Genomic DNA, 18,776 nt, shown 5'->3' on the forward strand with positions numbered 1-18,776 from the left:
ATCATCTAGTCCTACTTCCTTGCTCAAGCAGGGTCAGCTACAGCAGGTTGCCCAGAACTGTAAACATTAGGGCTTATCTGTTTCCTGTCTCCATGGACGTTGAATCTTTAGGAGGATCAGCAAGGAACCTGCTTGTCCAGCTTTGAGTCTCTGGCATGCGCTAACCCATTGCTATCTGTTTCCCCTTCTCTGAAGGCTCTTTCCTCAGAGCTGGCAAATGCTCGGGATGAAACCAAGAAGACAGCCAATGATATGATCCACGCTGAGAACATGCGTCTAGGCCGAGACAAGTACAAGACCCTCCGTCAGATTCGGCAGGGCAACACCAAGCAGCGCATTGATGAGTTTGAGTCTATGTAAACTCTCCCCTGCACCTGCTGCCCTGCACTCTCTTCTCCTCTCTTTCCCATCCTCTCCCGTCATTCACTCGTAATCGTGCTACGCTGGAACCACTACAGAAGAGTGACCATGGTCTTATTTATGGAGTTCTGGGCAAATGCTGGAGTTAAGCAACAGAAGAAAGAATAGTATTTACATCTTCCTGGGGTGGCTTGGGAAAGCAAATGTGTACTGGGGCAAATCTGAAATTGTTTGGCTTTGGGTGTAGTCTCACTGCATTTAGTTTTTTATTGCTTACTGAAGTGGCTGTGTTGCTGTCCTCTCCTATTGCGTGCGGAGGCCAGCAGATACTTTTACTGAATTATGTAAAGTGCTAACAGTTTGACACTGTGCCTTCCTACTAACTTACACAAGCTTCAGTATTAAGCTTAGAAGCCAGGGTCTGATTTCTGACTTAATACAGGGTCTGAGTCATGTAGTTGAGAAGGGGAGGCTGGAGCCTGGGAAGAAGGGTTGGAGGTAGAATATGGACTTTCTTTCTAAAAGACTAAAGCTTTTGTCCTTCAAACATAAGCAGACCAAACAGATTCTGTGGCGTTCCTGCTGGTGTTACCTTCTGTTGTTTAATGATGGAACTTTGAATTTCCTAATCATGAGGAGGCATTTGGATTTCTTCCACTGATGCAGTGTGGTTTGGAGCCTTGACTTCCCTGCTTTCCAGAAGTTTTGTCTCTGGTAAATGGCTTTGTTCACTGTCATTTGTCTGACTTGAATGTGATCAGTGAGGCAGGGATAGCTAAAGAACACTGCCTTCCTTCTTGGGTTTGCCAGTGGAAGCCTAAAGGGGTAGGTAGAAACGTAAAAGACTAAAAATTCCTGTAGCCGTATTTTCCCTTGCTGAACCAGTACATTTCTAGTCATGTGAATAGGATTTCAGGTTTTTCCATAAGAGGCCTTTTAAGCACATAGTCATTGGTGCCTTATGACTGTGTATAGATCTACTGTAGCTTAGACGTCTTTAGTTTAAACTAGATGCAATCAAAAAAGTCATCAGCAGCTGGGGACCAAAAACTATTCTGTACAAGACTGCATCTCTCTTCCTGGCTTCAAGCAGCATTTGAGGGGAGAGGATCCTGAGATATTTGTCCAATTGCTGCCTTAATCCTCACTAGCATTCTGCCAGATCCCTGGCTCAAGTGCTTTTCCTTCCCCAGAAGGATGCTTTGCCCCTTTGTAGCTTTGAGAACAGAAGGCTCTGTCTCTTAGAAATGGGACATTAGTGGTTCTGAGACTGGTCCCGAGAGCTGTTTGTACCAGTTGTTGTAATACCCACCACCTCCTGTCTTCCAAGCTACCCATGCTGTAGCTACCCAGAATCCTTCCTGCCATTTCTGGGGAGGAAACAGCCATGTATGCTCAGGGTTGAATTGGATTTTGCCTTTTTCCTTCATAGAAGGAAATGTTAACCTTCAGAAGATGTCTCTTAAAAAGGGATTCCACCTACAATGGAGTCCTGCTTTGCTTTGCCCTCCTTGGATAGCCTGTCCCTATAGGAAGTCATCAGGCTAGCCTATGATTTATTTTCTTGCCTAGCATGATCCTAAATCTTGTGACTTTCTCAGTTTTGTGGATTCCCCCTTCGTATGGTATCACTGCTAGTGGTGATAGAAGGATAACCTCTGAATGCTAGAGCATTTTCAGCTCCCTGCTCTATGGGAAAGGTAAAGGGGGACTGTGCCAAAAAGAATGTTCATGATAGTGTTAATAAACTGCAGTATTTCACCAAGAATTCCTTGGGTCACTGGAAACAACCTTACCAGTGCTGTATTATTTTATTTCTTGGAAGCAACACAAGTCTGGAGATCCACACAAATACCAACCTCTGTTAGGAGCATAGCTTAGCGTGTTGCTTCTGAACATCCAGATAAGTCATGTAAGAGTCCCTTTCTTTCCCTTGAACACAGCATGCTTTTGGGGGACACACAACATGGTAAGCTTTTGGTTGGCCAAAAACACATGCTACAGTACTTTGGAAGTCACAAATGAAAGATTGCAGTTAAATTTGTCAGAAGTGATTTGCATATTTCTATACTGAAGGGTTATTGGCACTGGCTCTACGTGAGTCTTGTTACTGGGGGAACAGACAACCCTTACACTTCTGTTTGGTGCTTTAAAGCTGGTTCTCGGCACTCTGCTCTGTCCATGGCAACTATTGATGCATTTGGAGGGAGAAAAGCCTTTACTACATTTTAAAAATTTCCTAACAAGCTGATGTATGGTGCCTGGAATATGTGTTCAAATAATAAACCGGTAAACCTTTTCTGCTTTGATGGGTCACACAACACTGCTGAGCTCATGTATTATGATGCTGGCATGACTTCTGTTTATAGTATTTGTTAATCGTTCTAATTCCAAATGGTCCAATATAGGAATAGAACGGCTTGTGCCAGTGAGTCCACCTAACTCTTTGTAGTTGTTTCAGCCCTGCTGCCTTCTTAACCAGTATTATATTCCAGTGGTATCTAATGATATTTGATTTCAATACTTCTAGCTATGCACAATTAGAAAATATTAGTTATGGGATGGTGGATATGTTTATGGTCTTCCTTCCCTTGGAAATGTATACTGTATTGTAAAGAAATGATATTTTGCAAGAAAACTAATGTAAGAAGCTTTCAGTATTACAGTGAGATTTGTAGACACATTTTTTATTTGTTAGATTACAGTGAATTGTTGTTCTTCTCCATGTTCCAGTTTAATTGGATAACTACTCCTCTTGGGGGTGGGGGGAGGGAAGTCCTTTAGCAAATTTTTGCTTGGCTTGTTTTTTTCTTGTTTTATTTTTTGTTGCTGTAAATTATGTTGATGTTTTTTGACCAGTCTTTTTACTGGATTATAATAAAACATCAATTCCTTAAGGTTGTGGAGTAATTCATGGGTCCACGTGCTTATCTGCAGAGAGAACCTTGATATTAAGGCATTTTTTTCCTGTTTGGAGGAGTTGTTAAAATCCATACCCTGTTCTTCATAAAGTGCCAATAAAGTTCAGAGAAATTCAGCAGATGGTGTCTGGCTGGTTATTTAAGGCTTGCTTTGAGTCTAGTGCTGTGTCTCCAAGCTAAACAGGTCTGCCAATGTGGTTCCTGAGAGGTCAGCCTTGTAGCACTCTTGCAAATAAGGTCTTCCTTGCATACTGAAAAGCAACTGCTTGAATAACATCCATTTCCCCCTCTCCAGCCCTCCAAGCTGTCTGACTGGAGCCAGTACTGGAATTCACATTTCTTTGTGGAGACACTGAGTATAAATTTATATTGTGTTTAACTTGCAAATGGACTGGTCGAATGGAGGAAGAGGAGCTGCTGTTGGAACTTGCAACCGGTGAGTGCCTGCAGGGCCGTGCCCAGGCCCACGTACATCCACGACCAGGTTGGTGTGCGGAGCGTGGCCGGGCCTTGATGCTGCTTCTTGTCCCCTATGTTCTGCTGAGTCTGTCCTGCCCTGACCCCATACTGGGGATTTCAACCCAATTTGATTTGCACCTACCTTGCCGTGGCTATCTGTACCTGTGTTTCCTGAGGTCTCAGGACTGGGTCCAATGAAGGAAGACCGTTGTTACTGCCAACTTTCTGCTAATGAACTGTGTGATCTTTCTTTGTAGCTGCTTTCTGTGTGGCTGTGAAGAGGGACTTCGCAGAACCTCTGCCTTATGGTTGCTGCACTACAGAATAAGGCAGAGGTTTCATCAGAATGTGTTAGTGCTTAGAGATCTGGTGCTGGGGGAGACATGTGAACTTGTCTATAAACAAAACATGAAGTGTGGGGCAATGGAGACTTCTGCCATCCCCACCAGGCTTGGTATGGATCTAGTTTCCATAGGTGGGTCTTGTTCCTTCCTTTCAGGATTCCAAAAATCTGAACACCACTGGAGGAATTGCATGTCTGCATGAATGCTACTGCAACCTGCAAGTGAAGATTGCACTGGTCCGGGAAGGTTGCTTTCAAATGGGGTTCTTTCTGCTTTTATTGCCGTTGCTTGTCGATGGATAATACCTTTCAGCTTGTGCTTAAATTTCTGGAGTCTGAGGACTGTGCTTGCAGCCAGATAACTCTTCTGCGTGAGTGGCCTAGCTTTCTGGCATTCCCTGGCCTGTATCTGTGGAGATTTAAGAGGCTTAGTAATTCTCCTGTTAGGTATGTCTATATTCAGTTTGTCTTTGAAGAAATGGAAGTGCAAAGCATTAATGGCTGAAGGCTGCTTCTGTGCAGGACCATGCAGTAAAGAAAAAAAAAAAAAAAAATCTGAAACACCCAATTCTTCTAATCTATTGGAAGGTACTTTGTAGTTTAGAATCAGAAATTTGTATTTAATGTTTAGTTTCTGTCGACAGCTTCTGCTGGATTTGCTATTCTGTCTGTGATAATGTTTCAGATCCAGTTTAGGCTACACCTACAAATACTGGGGGCCCAGATGCTTTTGTCTGTGGGACAGACTGGAGCATAAAGGGTCTCAGAAGAGCTGGGGACCAGAAATGCTGTCTTTTTGCAGGTTCTGAAATGTGGCTGTTAAGCAGTGCAACTTACTAAGAACTCTAAAGAAAAGCTAAAGTAAAGCTGTAGAGTCAAGTTTTTCTTGAGATGATAAATCTGTCTGGTGGGCTAATGCATTTGGCCTAGGATACTTTGTCCTCCTACTCAGAGTCAGTGCAGCTGTAGGTATAAGGCTGTGATTGCTTTTTCCTTCTCTTGTTTTCATGTTCTAAGGAAGGGAATTTCAGGGGGCTGGTCTGTAAATTCTGATTTGCTTTGATGTAGACAAATCTTGTAAAGACTTCTGTAGGTAGATGACGAGCTTATCAGTTGCTTGCTCAGGCTAATACATTTGGAGGGAAGCACAGGCATTTTTATTTTTTCAGTGACATGCTGTAAGATTCTCAGTGAACAGATAAACAGGCTTGGTAGCCTTCCAGCCACTTCCTTTTCTTTCTGTGATGAGCAATAATGAAACGTGAACACCCTCTGATGCCATGGTTATCACTTCAGGTCAATTGTGTAGGATACTGTTAGTAACTATGGCAACTTAGTAAGGGAACTAGATTAGACTTTTTGCTTTCTACTTATCAAGGTAGGACTCTGCCTTTTGAAAGCACTATCCTCTTGAAATCTGCTTTGGGTTATGGAACTAGTAGATAGTCTCTGAGACACCGAACAAGATTTGTTCCCTCCTTTCTCATGTTAGCTGGTTCTAGAAGCCTCTATTTCTGTCTGTAACCTGGCTTCAGACTTGGTGCATCATGCTGCAGTAGCTCTCCATTAAGTTAGCTGCATCTAATAGCTGTTTTCCAATATCTTGCAAAGCTTGATAATGCAGTATACAGGGTAAGGTATGATAATCGTAGACAGTTGTATGGCAGCTGCTTGAACATCAACAAAGGCATGCCATATCCCAATGAGAAAGAGAATAACTGAAGTATGGCTTGTTTGCCCTGTACAATCAGTGTGACTATTTTGGTGAGTGCCAGCTTCGCAGCTATACATAACTCAATCTTGGGCATACAGTCTAATTATCTTATACCAGTGTATAATCAGAGCATGTGATAACTGGCAGCGAGCAGCGTAATTCATCTGTGACTGATGTCAACCCATAATTGCTGCATACCCTTATGGAATTTGACTCCACGTGTGATGTTAATGTCTCCCTTGCAGAAAAATTAACTTACCTGTAAGAAAAAGGATCTGGGCCTTGATGCATCAAATGTTAGGCTGAGGCTGACTTCTGTCTTGCAGGTCTGCAGCTCTAATTAAAGTGCAGTTTGTGGACAAGGGTGCAGGTCCTTACAACTGAACAATGTCTAAATGAACATCTAGTGCCAAGTGATGGGTCTCTGAAAGTTACTAGTAATTTCAAGATGGACTTTCTCAAGACAGATGGCAGGATGAAGTGGGTATAGGGAAAAGTGGAGGAAAGAATGAGGAGGAGACATTAAGGAAATAATAGTGCTGGGACTGCAAAAAGGAATATTGTGAGCTCCTGGAAGGGACTGTACCTCCAACTTCTGTTGAGAATGCACTTGCTCTGAGCAGGTGTAAATACCATTGATACAGCTTTCTGGTGAGCAGAGCTAGTTGGAAAATTACAAACACCCATGATAGCTATTGCCTCTGGTTGTACATCATCTTTTAAAGAAATACAAGCCAGGGTTGACCTTCAATCATAAAGATTGACTGAGGGGTCAAGGGGATGTGGAATATACTGCTCTTGAGCTGGGAGGTTACAGTGAAGGCTGTCTGTGCCCCACACGCAGCAGCACTGCCCTCCCATCCATCTCTGAAGCATCCTTGACTGACTGAAGAAGAAGCATCTGCAAGTGAAGGCCTTGGCTGGGCCACTGTAACTTCTTAGTGGCCTTCACCCAGCCAGGCAGCAGCTGCATTGCCAGAGGTGGCTGCTGTCAAGAAGCCCTGTTGTGAATTCAGTTTGTTTCCTTGTTACAGCATTAGCCCATCTCTGATTATTGCATTACTGCCCTCTTGCTTCCAGTGGTGAAAATCTGGCCCTTGCTCCTTTTGTTTGCAGTGATTCTCAGAAAGTTGCTGAACATCTAGAGAGAGATCAGAGTGGGCAAAAGGCAGTCTTGTTTGAGAGGTGTGGAAACTGAGGCGTGTTTACAGTCTTCCCCTCCAGCCCCTGTTATCTGAGACTTGAGCACACTTGATGTAAGCACTTTGTCTGCAGGTTTGTGTTCAGTGCATCTGTTTTGGGGCAGCACTCTGTACCTGGTCCTGTGGTAGTTGACGGGTTTTCGTAGTGGCAATGGGGACGGGGAATTCTAGTTTTGTTCAGTGGCTGTAGTTCTGTGTATGTAAGCAGCCTGTATCTGCTTCCTTACAGGAGTATTTGTGAGGTGGTGGGCTCAGTAGGAGGTAAGGGGTAGGCTGTTCTTACTGTTCAAGTTAAGAACTTCCCACAAACCTGGAGGAGAGCATGGTCCAGTCCTGCTTGCTCCAAACAATGAAGGAGCGAAGACTTCCGTACTGTGGCACAGTGCTGGCCTTGAGCTTTGTCATGACTTGTTGAGCTGCTTGCTCAGTTCCTCCCTCCCCTCTGGACACTTTTCCTTTGGGAGTTCCACTGTTGAGCACCTGGGATTTTATCAAATACTGATTTGATAAAATGCTCCAGTGTTGGAACAAACAGGTGTTAATTTGCTTGCCTGGATGACACCTGTAATCTTTCTGCATATGTTGCAGCTCCTCATGGATAGGGGCCAGGGGGTTTCTGGCTTGTGTGTGATTTCTGTCTCTTCCCTATCCTGCTCTTGTGGCAGCTCTGCTGCAGGACAGGCTGCCTCTTCTGATTCTTCCTGCTCCTTCTGATGCTTCTTCTCCTGCTTCTCTGCAGAGGAACTTCTTCCTCCCTTAATTTATCAAATGTATCAAATCGATTCAAATGGTGGTGGACTTACTCTCACAACCCCAGAACTGCAGCATTGCTAAAACTGTATTAATGTGTATATTAATAACTACAGGATTACACAATGATTTTAATCTGCTTTCAGAGAGACAGCAGACTAATGTGGTAATTTTTTAAACCTTCCATCTTGGGTCTCTTGTAAGCCCTCAAAGCTTACAGAGGAGCTCTTCTGGTCAGAGCTGTTTGCTCAGAGTGTCTTCTGCCCAAAGGAACCGATGCAAGTCTGCCTTGTGCTGACTATGCCTATGTGTTTGCTGAGCCAGCCTATGGAAGGACTGAAACTCTAATGGGGGTCAGAGGAGCTGGGTCTGGTATCTTGGAAGTCTGAGTGTGCTTCTGGCTGTGGAAGGCTGCAACGGTATTGTGTAACTTCTTGTTGGATCAGTGCAGTGCTGATTCCAATCTGTTTAACTTCTTGTGTAGAAGTCAGGGATGAGGTGGAGTTAATGGTACCCCATAGCTGTTTTGGACATTTACATGAGAGTCCCTAGACTGGGTGGAGGGGGGGCAAATTGTCCTTTGTGTGGTGCAGAAGAAACTGGGCAATGTATTTCAAGCTAGAAAACCACTTCCTTCCCAGCATGTGCTAACACGTTGCTAGATGTGTAGGCACAGCCGTTGCACCGACAGCAGTGTGACCTGCTGGGAAGCAAGATGGGGGGGGGTGGTATGCCGATGTGCACACTGATGGAAACTTGGCTTCTGCCAAACTTCTGTGAAACAGAGCTAAAGATTCACTCCAGCTGTGTCTGACCTGCCCAAAAAGTGTGTGCTGACCTCCAAAGCAACATTTTGAGGGTTTTGTGGTTTTTTTCAAAGCAAGGATATTTTTGCTTAGCTCTTTTTTTTTTTCTTTTTTTTTTCTTCTGTTGGTTGGTTTTTTGTGGGAGGGGTGGTTATTTGTAAAGCTTCCTATTTTTGTGTCCTGGGTTACATGAACACTGGTTTACTCTGGAAAGGCTGCATTTACTTCTAGGCTTGCTGCTAGATGGAGCAGGGGAGAGGAGGAAAAAGGAGATCTTACTTCTGCCCTTTTCCTCCTGTTTAAAAGATCTTAAAACAGGCTATCCAAACTCAGTATGGGGCATTATTCTCTCCTACCTCAGGAGGGTTGTTCCTGCTTTCACCAGAGGACAGTTGTCCCCTTCACTGCTCTTGCCTGCCTGCAGGACTGGGTGGGTATGATGCTCTCAGACCTTACTTCCCCCTCTGTGTTGGCTCCTCTCCTGTTGGGTGGCATTGACCTGTCACTTGCTGTGCTCTGAGTTCCTGGCAAGGAGAGAGGTCAGTGCCAGGCAAACACACAAACGTCCTTGCTGTGAAAACTGCTGCATATATCTAGTGTATCTCTCAATTCAAGGTTTACTGGAGAGATAAGAGGGTTTGTGGTTTGTTTGGATGTGCTATGGCCCCTTTCCTTGCGTCTCTCAATGGCAAGCCTTGCTTTCCTTCTACGGAAATGACTGAGACACAGAACTGGGCTGCCTGCTGCACCTCTGTAGTGCCTGAAAAGCAAAGGCAGGACTGGGCAGAGTCTCTGAGCTGCAGAGGCTGCACAGAGCAATTTTTAAATTCAGGGGTGAGCTGCAGCCCAAGAATTAGGGTTTGAAGGCCAAAGTATTCAGGGCAGCTTGCAGGAGAGAGCAAACCACGTGGAAAAGCTGACCTGAGAGTGAGGGGCCACAGAGCAGGGACACTGGCCAGAGCTGTGTTCAGCTAAAACAAACCGCTTGCCTCACTGCCAGCCCTCCTCTGTGATAGAAGCAAGCAAGGGTGGGGACAGAAGTCTTCGAAGGTTGTTCTACAAATGATTTGAAATGAGGAATATTTACGTTAACTGGGGTTGAGGGGTGGAATTACAGAGAAGTCCCAGTGATCCTGGACATGGCTGGGCTGTCTGATGTGCACCCATGCCTGCTATGTGGCATGCCTGCTTCAATGATTTGTGCCACCCTCCCTGTGCTCACAGAGCTATTGGCCTGAGCAAAACCTGAGGGGCAAATCCTGCAGCAGAAAAAAAAATGCATTTGTGGGACGAGCATGGGCTGGCATGAGGGTGCTGCAAGGCTGTGATTGCTGGTTGCCAAGCCCATCACATATTGAGCTGGGAAGCGTCACCCACCTTCAGCAAAAGGAGCAAAGAGACTTTGATCAGTGATGCCCTGCAAATACGACTCCAAGTTATCTCAGATCACATCCCTCCATAGCAGAGCACTGCATGTTTCTCTTCCATGTGTCCTGTCATCGGAGCAGTAATGCCCAGCCTGCGCTTGGCAAATAGGAGTGAGGTGGAATAAAATATTCCTCTGTGCTGCTCTACTAGATGCAAAGTGAACAGAGGGAAGTAGACAGGTGGTTTTAGAAAGGGAATTCCCCCCCTAAGAAAAAAAAAAGGTTTTTTTTTTCTTTTTTAATCCTTTATGCATTGCCCATGAGCTTCTCTCTATTGAAGCTATCTCAGTGGTGTGTTTGAATGCTTGGACACTTGCCTTTAAAACTTTATTGGACTGAAGAATATGATTCCACTCCCCCATTATGGAAAATACTTGCACTCCTTAATGTCTTTGATGCTTTTCTCAGAAAGCTTAAGCATCCCCTTCCAACCTGAAAGCTTTGGGTGGAAAATTTTCATTTGAAAAGTCAAAACTTTCCAGTTATCTTCATACTATGAATCCACTGTGTGTATGTGTGTTGAGGGGAACATTTTCCATCCAGTTCTCATTCTTATGCTGTAGTTTCTCTCCCCTCTATGGATTGATTAGAGTCCAGTTTCAAAGGTTTTTGCTTATACCAGCTACTAATATGTTACTGCATTAAAAAAATTGACTAAAGCAAACATCCTAGCAAATGGTGAACTGTTAATTTGGTATTAGGGACAGGCTCCTGAGATGAGAGCTGTTCTCAAACTCCACAAAAAACAGGAACTGAAACTTCTCTGCTGTTGCATTTTGGTCCTCAGGGGCAAATTGATTTACCCTGGAAAGGAGCGTAGACTAAACTAGTGACAGTGTTTCTGGGAATAAATTAAAGAGTTTTCTTCTATAGAAGTCTCACTAGTGCGGCGTATCAGTGTGAAATGAATGATGCTTATCTGTGCCTTTATAGCACTTTTCAGAAGAGAATTTAGCAAATGAGCAAAGTGTGGCTCTTTCTCACCACCATCCTGCGAAGTAAGTGAATATTCACATTTTAGAGCTGGGAGCCTGCAGTATCAGGGAAGGCAGTGATGTGACTGGATGACATCCACATCAAGAGCAGAATCTGTAAGTCTTACTCTCACCTCATTGCTGTAAGAACTGGCATGCCCCTCTTTTCCTGAGGCAGCAGCCGTCAGTGCTCCTGCCAGTCTACTCTTCCAGCCCTCAGCTTGCAACCCCTTGTATGATTAGACATTGCAATGAATATTGCTTCTGAAAATGGTTTTAGGTCTGGTTCCTAAAAGGGAAGTCCATAAGGCAAAACAAGGTGAGCATTGCTTGGGGACTGGTATGTGGAGATAATGCTCGTGTTTACCATGCTTCACCCAATTCTCATGCCTGTGCCCTGATGGGCTGGACTGCAGCAAGATCCAAGCACAATCCCTCTGTCCATCCTTTCCTCCTTCCTCCACCCCCAGGGAGGCTGTCCTAGTTTTTTTTCTTTTTTTTTTCCTTTCTCTTTTTTTCCACCCTCTCAGCTGTACTTGTAACCCTTAATCTAGCTGGCCTTGCAACAAACAACAGCTCAGGAGACACAGAGCAGGACCTTAAGCACCATGATAGCTCAAGGCATCTCAGGGCTCATGCGACCCTTGCTCAGTGGACTGAGTGTGAGCAAAATTCGCTTTATTTATCTCTGTGGGGTGACTGAGCAGCATCACCCACCAGCTAGGCAGGGGTCAGAAAGAGGCTTCAGCTCCATGCACAAGCTCCAGGATGCCCCTGGGGAATCGAGGTGAGTAAAATGCTGAACCCTACCTCGCTGTGTCTGGAAGGGACTTTTCAGGAGGGACATGTGCTTACCTCTTCTCCTGCAGAAGGAAGAAGAGAGAGGCCAGTGCAGAACATGGCCTGCAGGAGGTGGTGGGTGAGGAAGTGCAGGCTAAGTGGATGCTGACAGGAGGAAGGTGGTGCGGGGAGCCAGGCTGTGAGAGATGCTGCTCCCCGCTTCTGGAGCTGTAGGGGCCACAGCTCGTGGCCCGGATACTGAGCACATAGATGATGACATGGCACAAGAGTCCATTGACCACTGGGGCTCAGTCACCAGCCTTTGAGGAATGGGGATGGTGAGCAAGGTGTGTTGGACAGCTGGGCCACAAGCCTGCTGTATTCCTGCTGTGTGGAAGCTGGGATGACCACTGGGTTGCTCCGGGAATTGCAAGTTCTCTTAAGTTTCTTGTCGCTGCTGCTGTAAAGCTGGAGTAGGGAGCTGATGATGTCTGCAGCTCCAGGGAGCAAAATGCTCTCTTTAGGTTATGCGATGCCACGCTGCAAGCTCTCGTGCCTTGCTGGTGTGCCCTTCTTAGGGAGATGGGGAGGCTGGCTCAAGGGCTGCGATGGTGGCTGTAGGTGCAAGGGGCTGTACGAGCCCATGGCGCCGGTGCCCTGCCAGGCTCCTGAGCCAGTGACTTGTGCTGGGATTTGCTGAGAGTGCTTGCTCAGGACAGGATGCACAGTTGTCATGGTGGCTGAGTTTGTGAGTTGAACTCTGGTGGAAATTGGTCAGAAGCTTGTGTTTAGAAATGCCTCTAAATGCATTTGGTCCCTGCCAGGGGGGAGGACTCCCAGCTGGTCACCTGAAAGGGCAGACTTTGGCCTGTTGAGGGGCCTGGTTGACAGAGCCCTTTGGGAGGCAGTCCTGAAGGGCAAAGAAGAGCAGGAAGGGTGGACATCCTTCAAGGATGGAATTGTAAAGGCACGGGAGCCGGCCGTCCCCATGTGCTGAAAGGATGGGGCTGACAGAAGAGAGGCTGCCTGGCACAGAGTACTCATCTGTATTTCTACAGCAGGAGCTACTGCAGACTCACTGCCAGTCTTTGCTCTGTCTGTTCTTTAGGGGTAATTCAGAAGGAGATTGCATTTCTCTGAGCAAAATAAAGGGAATTTGTAGATCTCCTAGACCAGTATGATCTGGGTCAGACTGTAATCTGCTAGACATTGAGAAAAAGACCTAACCAACATCACAGAAAATACGATAAACCTTTTTGCTATCTGACCTTAGAGAAAAGTTATACTGATAACCCTGCTTAATGGGGTTTATGAAGACTTGTTATCAATGGGTTTTCTTTCTAATTGGTTTGTTGCTTATGAAGTTATCTCTGGCAGTACTTGTAGGCATCTTGCTGTTTTGTATGGCCTTGGAAAGTATCTTTTAGGGAAAAACACTGACAGGGAGATTTTGTTTGAAAGAGAATAATCAGTTGGCATGTGTTGAACTTGCTGTGCTGAGTTTGTCATGTCCTGATAAGATCTTTCTAAAGCTCGCTCTGATGGTGTGTCCTGTAACAGTAATGCCGTTGTAAGACAGTTCAGCCTAAATGAAGCAAAATTAGCCTGATCAATTTTGAGTTGATTTTAAAATCCTGGTTCAAAGCTACTTTCTTAATAAAATGTGAAAGGATTTTTTTCATAGTTTCAAAAGATGACTGAACTGAACAGTGAAAACAGGGAGTAATCAGGCTGGGTTTATGCCCTCAGCAGAGGCACCTACACTAAGAACACAGACAAACAGCTTAAATTTCCCCTACAGCCAGTGGAGAGAAGCTGCTTACAGATGCTCTCTATGTTGTGGTCAGGAGCGCTTGGCATCATCCCTGCTCTTGAGAAGGGTGAACTGCTGCACCCAGGCTTTTCTGAAGTCGTGCAGGGGGTCTGTGGCAATACCATCTGTACTTCCTTATATCTAACTGGATACCGGGTGTGTAGACCCTGGCTGCAACTCAGCTGTCTCAGGGCGCATTTAACTGGCAGCAACAGTCAAAGCAGGGCTGTGACCAGGAAGAGCCGCAGGGAACAAATCCTCCTAGTATTGGCAGGAGCCTAGTGCGGGGATCCTTCTGGGAATGATGTCGGCTGAAGCTCTAAGTGCCTCAAAGACAACATGAATGAAGTTTTCTGTCAATAAACATCTGTGCAGCTTTGGGGATTGTTGGACCCAGCAGTCTCTGCTTGCAGGCAGCCAGCTCTCATTATCCTGTTGAAGAATGCGTTGAGTTGCAACATTAAGTGAAGTCCTATGACTTTACAATTTCTATTGTGTTACAAATTATTTCACCCATAACTGTAAAACCAACATTGCCAGGAAACCTGCCTATTTGCCATAAAAATGGACTAAATGGGTCTAATCCATCAAAATACAGAGAGGGTTGTTTTGTTTTCTTTTGACATTTGAGAACTAGTCTTTAAATTGCTTATTTACAAAGAAATGTCTGTGGGTGTCTCTATGAAGGAGACTAAAATGTCTTAAAGATGTTCTTTGGCTGTTTGCTTTGGGAAATAGGGTGGCCCTGCTTGGCTGTGCGTGACTGCAACATGATCTTTCCATTCTGCACGTGGGAAACTCTTCCCTCTGCCGCATGGTCTCGGTGCTAACTTCACAGCTGTTTTCATAACCAGGGGACCCTGTTGTAGACTAATGGCCCAGGCATTGTTTTCTGCTGAAGCTTTCTGAAAAACAGGAAGCTGGCCTCCTCAGATGAAGGTACAGTGGCCCCTGTGTTCTGCTACTGCTGGCTGAATCAAGACGCAACTAAAAACAAAAGAGCAGAGAAGGCAAAAAATAGTTTCATCTCTTTTTCTCCACTTCCAAATTTTGATGGAATATGGGGATTGGCTTTTGAAAGAGGTAATTGTTTGGAATTTTCTGCACCTGAAGTCTTGCTGATGAAGTCCATATGACAACAATTGAAGAAACAGCATCCTTACTTAACAGATGTACTGCAATGACTTCTCAGCAGGTAAATGGGGTTAGATCTAGATGATGATTGTGATTTATGTGAAGCGGAATGAACAAGAGCTGCAAAATTGAAAGAGGAGAACGTTTCTTCCCCTTTTCCATCACATTTCTACAGGAATTCTTTCCTGTCTCCTATTCAGCTGGATACATCCCCTGTACTCCACCCCTGCCTCTTGTGAGTTAAAAAAGAGCACAGGAAATTGTCTAAACTTGATCCTTATATGTTTCTGTGCTTAACATTAAAAGGAAATCAGCAGAGATCTCCACACTCTTCACTTTCATCTGCCACAGAGCAGAGAGGGATGAGCAGACAGGGCAAGTCCAAGTCCTTTCAGCAGCTGGTGTTGCTATCCCAGGGACAATTACCATTTACCCAGTTCCTCCTCCCAATCTCGGTGACTTTCCAAGAGGATGCCTGGCACAGAGGAGTGTAGGCACTGCAGTGCTCCTGGGCTGGTGGGTTTGCTGTAATGTGTGACTCTGGGGCTGTGACAGTTTGTATTCAGTGTATATTGCAAATACATTGCAAGAAGTCAGGAGATAATATTAGAAATTCTCAGAGCTCTGAGCCATACTTGCTGTTTGTTTCACCGGCCACAGGGCTTCCAGGAGAAGTGTTACCAAACTGTATAACAAATAGCACTTTTGTTGGAAGACGCTGGATGCTGCTTCACTCAGTCTTGTGTAAGTGGGGGAAAAATCAGGGGATTGTGAGCTTGGCCAGTTCTCACTGCGAAACTCACTCTATCTTCAAGGCTGTGGTTCTTTCGTCCTATGCCAGAACTGAGAGCAGCAAGGCCACAGGGCAGCGCTGACATTGCTAGTGCTCGGGAGTTTATCAGAGCTGTGGGAGACAGAGGTGGATCTTTCCAGAGATCTGGGAGAGTGGTGCGTGCTGTTGGCCTGACGGAGGAGAAGAGGGTGGACCCAGCTTCTGCTACTGGAGAATGTCCTGGGCTTTGAGATGATGGGCAGTTGGGCAGTGCCACATGCAGAGGTACTGGGCAAAATATCTACTGCCTCCAGGGTGCTGCCCTGTTTCAGCACAGGCGGTGGGACCTTTGGGTAACTGCGACCTCCTGCTTCTAAGTGACCATTTGGGTATGTACAATAAGAAAAATGACTGTTTGCTCATGTGCTTCCCCTGGCAAATATAATAGATGGTCTCAGAATATACTGTCTTGGTGAGAAATCCCTGACACTGCTGTCAGGGTGGCAGCCTTCTCCATGCTGGTAGGGAGAGCCTGGTCTGGAGGAGATGAAGTGGATGCTGTTTCCCTCTTATTTGTAGATGCGGTTTCCACAAGTCAGCACTAAGAGATGCTGATGGCCTTGTTCTTAACTCTCTACCAGATTAAATCTCGCAGGCTGTCAAAATAACTAGCAATTTCTCCTGAGCAAGGATCACATCAGCTCAGAGGACATTACTCAGCACGGTTGCTCTGTAAGCTGGAGCTGAGCATGCCTCATCACAACAAGGCTCCCTGCGATTGAGTTCAGGGAAGGAGTGGGCACTTCATGAAAGAAGAAGCACCAGAAAAAGAACAGTCATCAAGTAATCGCCTTGGGAAGGGAAGGGGAAACAAAATACGGATGACAACAGCCCTTATTGCATGATTAGTATCTGATCCTGAGCACTTTTGTTGTTATTATATCACTCCATCCAGAATTAATATGCCAGGCCTGGGACTTGCAAATGCTTCACCTGCCTACAAGCACTCTGTCTGCCAGCCAGCCCAAGGAGAGGCAGCGGATGCAGAGCATCTCCACTTGTTCGTGTGTAGCTAAGCATTTATTCTGAAGGATGTTCCATAAAGTGGGAAATATTTTGGGTAAACTCAGATTTGCCTGCCACTGAGAACTGATAATCTGAATCTTTTCTGACATGCGTGGTGTAATCCTAGAAAGGTGTTTGCATGCACATTTCCCTCCAAGTGCCATGTCTCTAGTCCTCAGCCAAAAGACCTCAATGGTGGGTGTGCAGGAAATGGTGGCTCCTCTGATTTTTGCAAACTTGTCTTACAGCTCTGCTAACCAGGTGACGGTGCATTTTATAAATCGGGATGGAGAGCGACTTACAGCCACAGCTAAAGAAGGGGAGAGTTTGCTGGAAGTGGTAGTCAATCAAAACTTGGCCATTGATGGATTTGGTAGGTGTTGCACAAGTGTATGTGCTCTTAGGATTTGTGTGTCTGTGCTGTGACTAGTGGGTACCTGGGAATAGTGTAGCTGTAGACATGCCACTGTGTTCTGGTGAGACCACGAAGCAAGCTTCTCTTCCCCAACAGTTGCTTGCTGGGCTGGTTACCACACTGAGATGGCAGTGTGACTTCCACAGCATCACTGCTGGGATTCCAGTGGCCTGTCTTGATGTGTTTGGCTGGTTAGAGCTGATGTACAAATTTGAAAACTGACTATGATCCTCCCAGAGAAGAGGCAGGCTGAAATCTGCATCCATCTGCTGTGTTTTCTGGCATGTCTTTTGACATGCTCCAGATCTGTTAAAGGACCTTTCCTCACGTTCCAGAAGATGATCTCTCTCACCCCCTTGTTTTTTCTGATTTGCTCTTTCCTGTGTTTCTCTACCAGGTGCATGTGAAGGGACGTTAGCCTGCTCCACCTGTCACCTCATCTTTGAGAAGGACACCTTCCAGAAGCTGGATGCCATCTCAGATGAAGAGCTGGACATGCTGGACTTGGCATATGGACTCACTGAGACGTAAGCCTCCCTGCTGATCGCAGTAGATTCTCAAGCCCCTGAGGCAGATTCTCAGCACCTGGCACCTGTTTCCAAGGGGACAGGACTTATTCTGTACTATGGTTGTACCTCTAGAGCTGCTTTCTCTTGGGGCACAGGAGACCTTTAATAGGAACTTTAGTGAAAACCCAGCCTGGACCAGGCATCCCAATGTGGGTGGGGAATTTCTTCCTTTACTGTGGGAACAGATGAGCCTCACTTAATGTTTCCTTCTCAGATCTCGCCTTGGCTGCCAGGTGTGCATTAAGAAGTCGATGGATGGTGTGACAGTGCGGGTCCCCATGGATGTATCAGACATCAGGAGGCAGCTGGAGGTTGGAAAGCAAAGCAAACAGTAACTGGAAACGACTCCTGCACAACTCGTGTCCTCATTTTAGGTGTGGCAGGGTACTCTGCTTTTGGTTAACACTATTGCTTTACATGGCTGGCTTGACTGTAGAGGTCTGATTCGGTATAAAAGCCTGTTCGGCAAATCTCTTGTTTAAACAAAGCTTAATGCTAGGGTCTTTGGTACATGTTTTAAGTTTAAGTGCTTAAGTGCTCTGCTGAGCGCAACTGGACCAAAGCGTATGGCTTTGTTTCCCCGGGTAGGTGATGGTACACATCTGTGCTGTATGTGACTCACCCTCTCCTTTTGAAATTTAAGGAATTCTGCTATTCTAAGTAACCGCTGGGATTTTTGCAAGGCTTGGCTCTTTAACTGTAGAGCAGATTTTTCCCAATTTGGGAAGCTTAAAAAGAGAGCTGTTCCAAATACAAGACAGTGTGCTGATTGGCTTGATGACATAGGCTAGCTGAGTTTGGTTAGCAGGAACATATTGATAGCCATTTGAATGCTGACATTTCCTATGAGAGGGAACCATTTGCTATGAATTTGAGATGTTACATGTCACTGAATTGTTACATGCCATAATCTGCTACTTTCTCCAAATACTAAATTTTCCCATTGCTGTACTACCACATATGTCAAATAAAATTCTAATAAACAGGCTTTTAGACCTGTGAGATGCACTTTTCTGGTAACATGATCCTGGCTGGAATGGAATGAGTTTGATGGAAATTTAGGTATAATATCCTGTTGCCCCAGTTTACTTGACTGGATTTTCCCCTCGTGTTTGAGTGAATGTCAAACTTGCCGTCTAAATGTCATAGAGAATCCTTGATCTGTAACTGAGTTTTACAAACAGAATTCTGCACAGAAACCTTTCCTATGGGTTTAGTTAAAACCCAGGCTATGTTTAGCGACCAATTTAAAGCAACAAGTTACTGTTCTTA

The 18,776-nt window shown here is 45.3% G+C and overlaps 2 protein-coding genes across 4 annotated transcripts in view; both read left to right on the forward strand.

Annotated features, from left to right (window-relative positions):
* Positions 1–3,397, forward strand: part of MSN (moesin) — a 48,316-nt gene extending 44,919 nt beyond the window's left edge. For both annotated transcript variants that reach the window (XM_029997013.1, XM_029997014.1), the window contains exon 13: positions 196–3,397. In XM_029997013.1, coding sequence (XP_029852873.1) covers positions 196–360 — 165 coding nt within the window. In that variant the 3' untranslated portion in view covers positions 361–3,397. The remainder of the gene's footprint in view (positions 1–195) is intronic.
* Positions 3,398–3,409: 12 nt separating this feature from the next.
* LOC115333926 (adrenodoxin-like) lies at positions 3,410–18,491 on the forward strand. Of its 2 annotated transcripts, none has more exons than XM_029997519.2 (4): positions 3,410–3,717; positions 16,769–16,893; positions 17,333–17,462; positions 17,719–18,491. In XM_029997519.2, exons 1-4 carry the CDS (start codon positions 3,668–3,670, stop codon positions 17,837–17,839), a joined length of 426 nt encoding a protein of 141 aa, XP_029853379.1. In that variant the 5' UTR covers positions 3,410–3,667; the 3' UTR covers positions 17,840–18,491. The 2 variants fall into 2 exon arrangements, with proteins under 2 accessions (XP_029853379.1, XP_029853378.1); XM_029997518.2 differs by lacking the exon at positions 3,410–3,717 and adding an exon at positions 11,222–11,743.
* Positions 18,492–18,776: the final 285 nt, after the last annotated feature.

The sequence above is a fragment of the Aquila chrysaetos genome, chromosome 21 (assembly GCF_900496995.4).
Source record: "Aquila chrysaetos chrysaetos chromosome 21, bAquChr1.4, whole genome shotgun sequence".
NCBI classification, from domain to species: Eukaryota; Metazoa; Chordata; class Aves; order Accipitriformes; family Accipitridae; genus Aquila; species Aquila chrysaetos.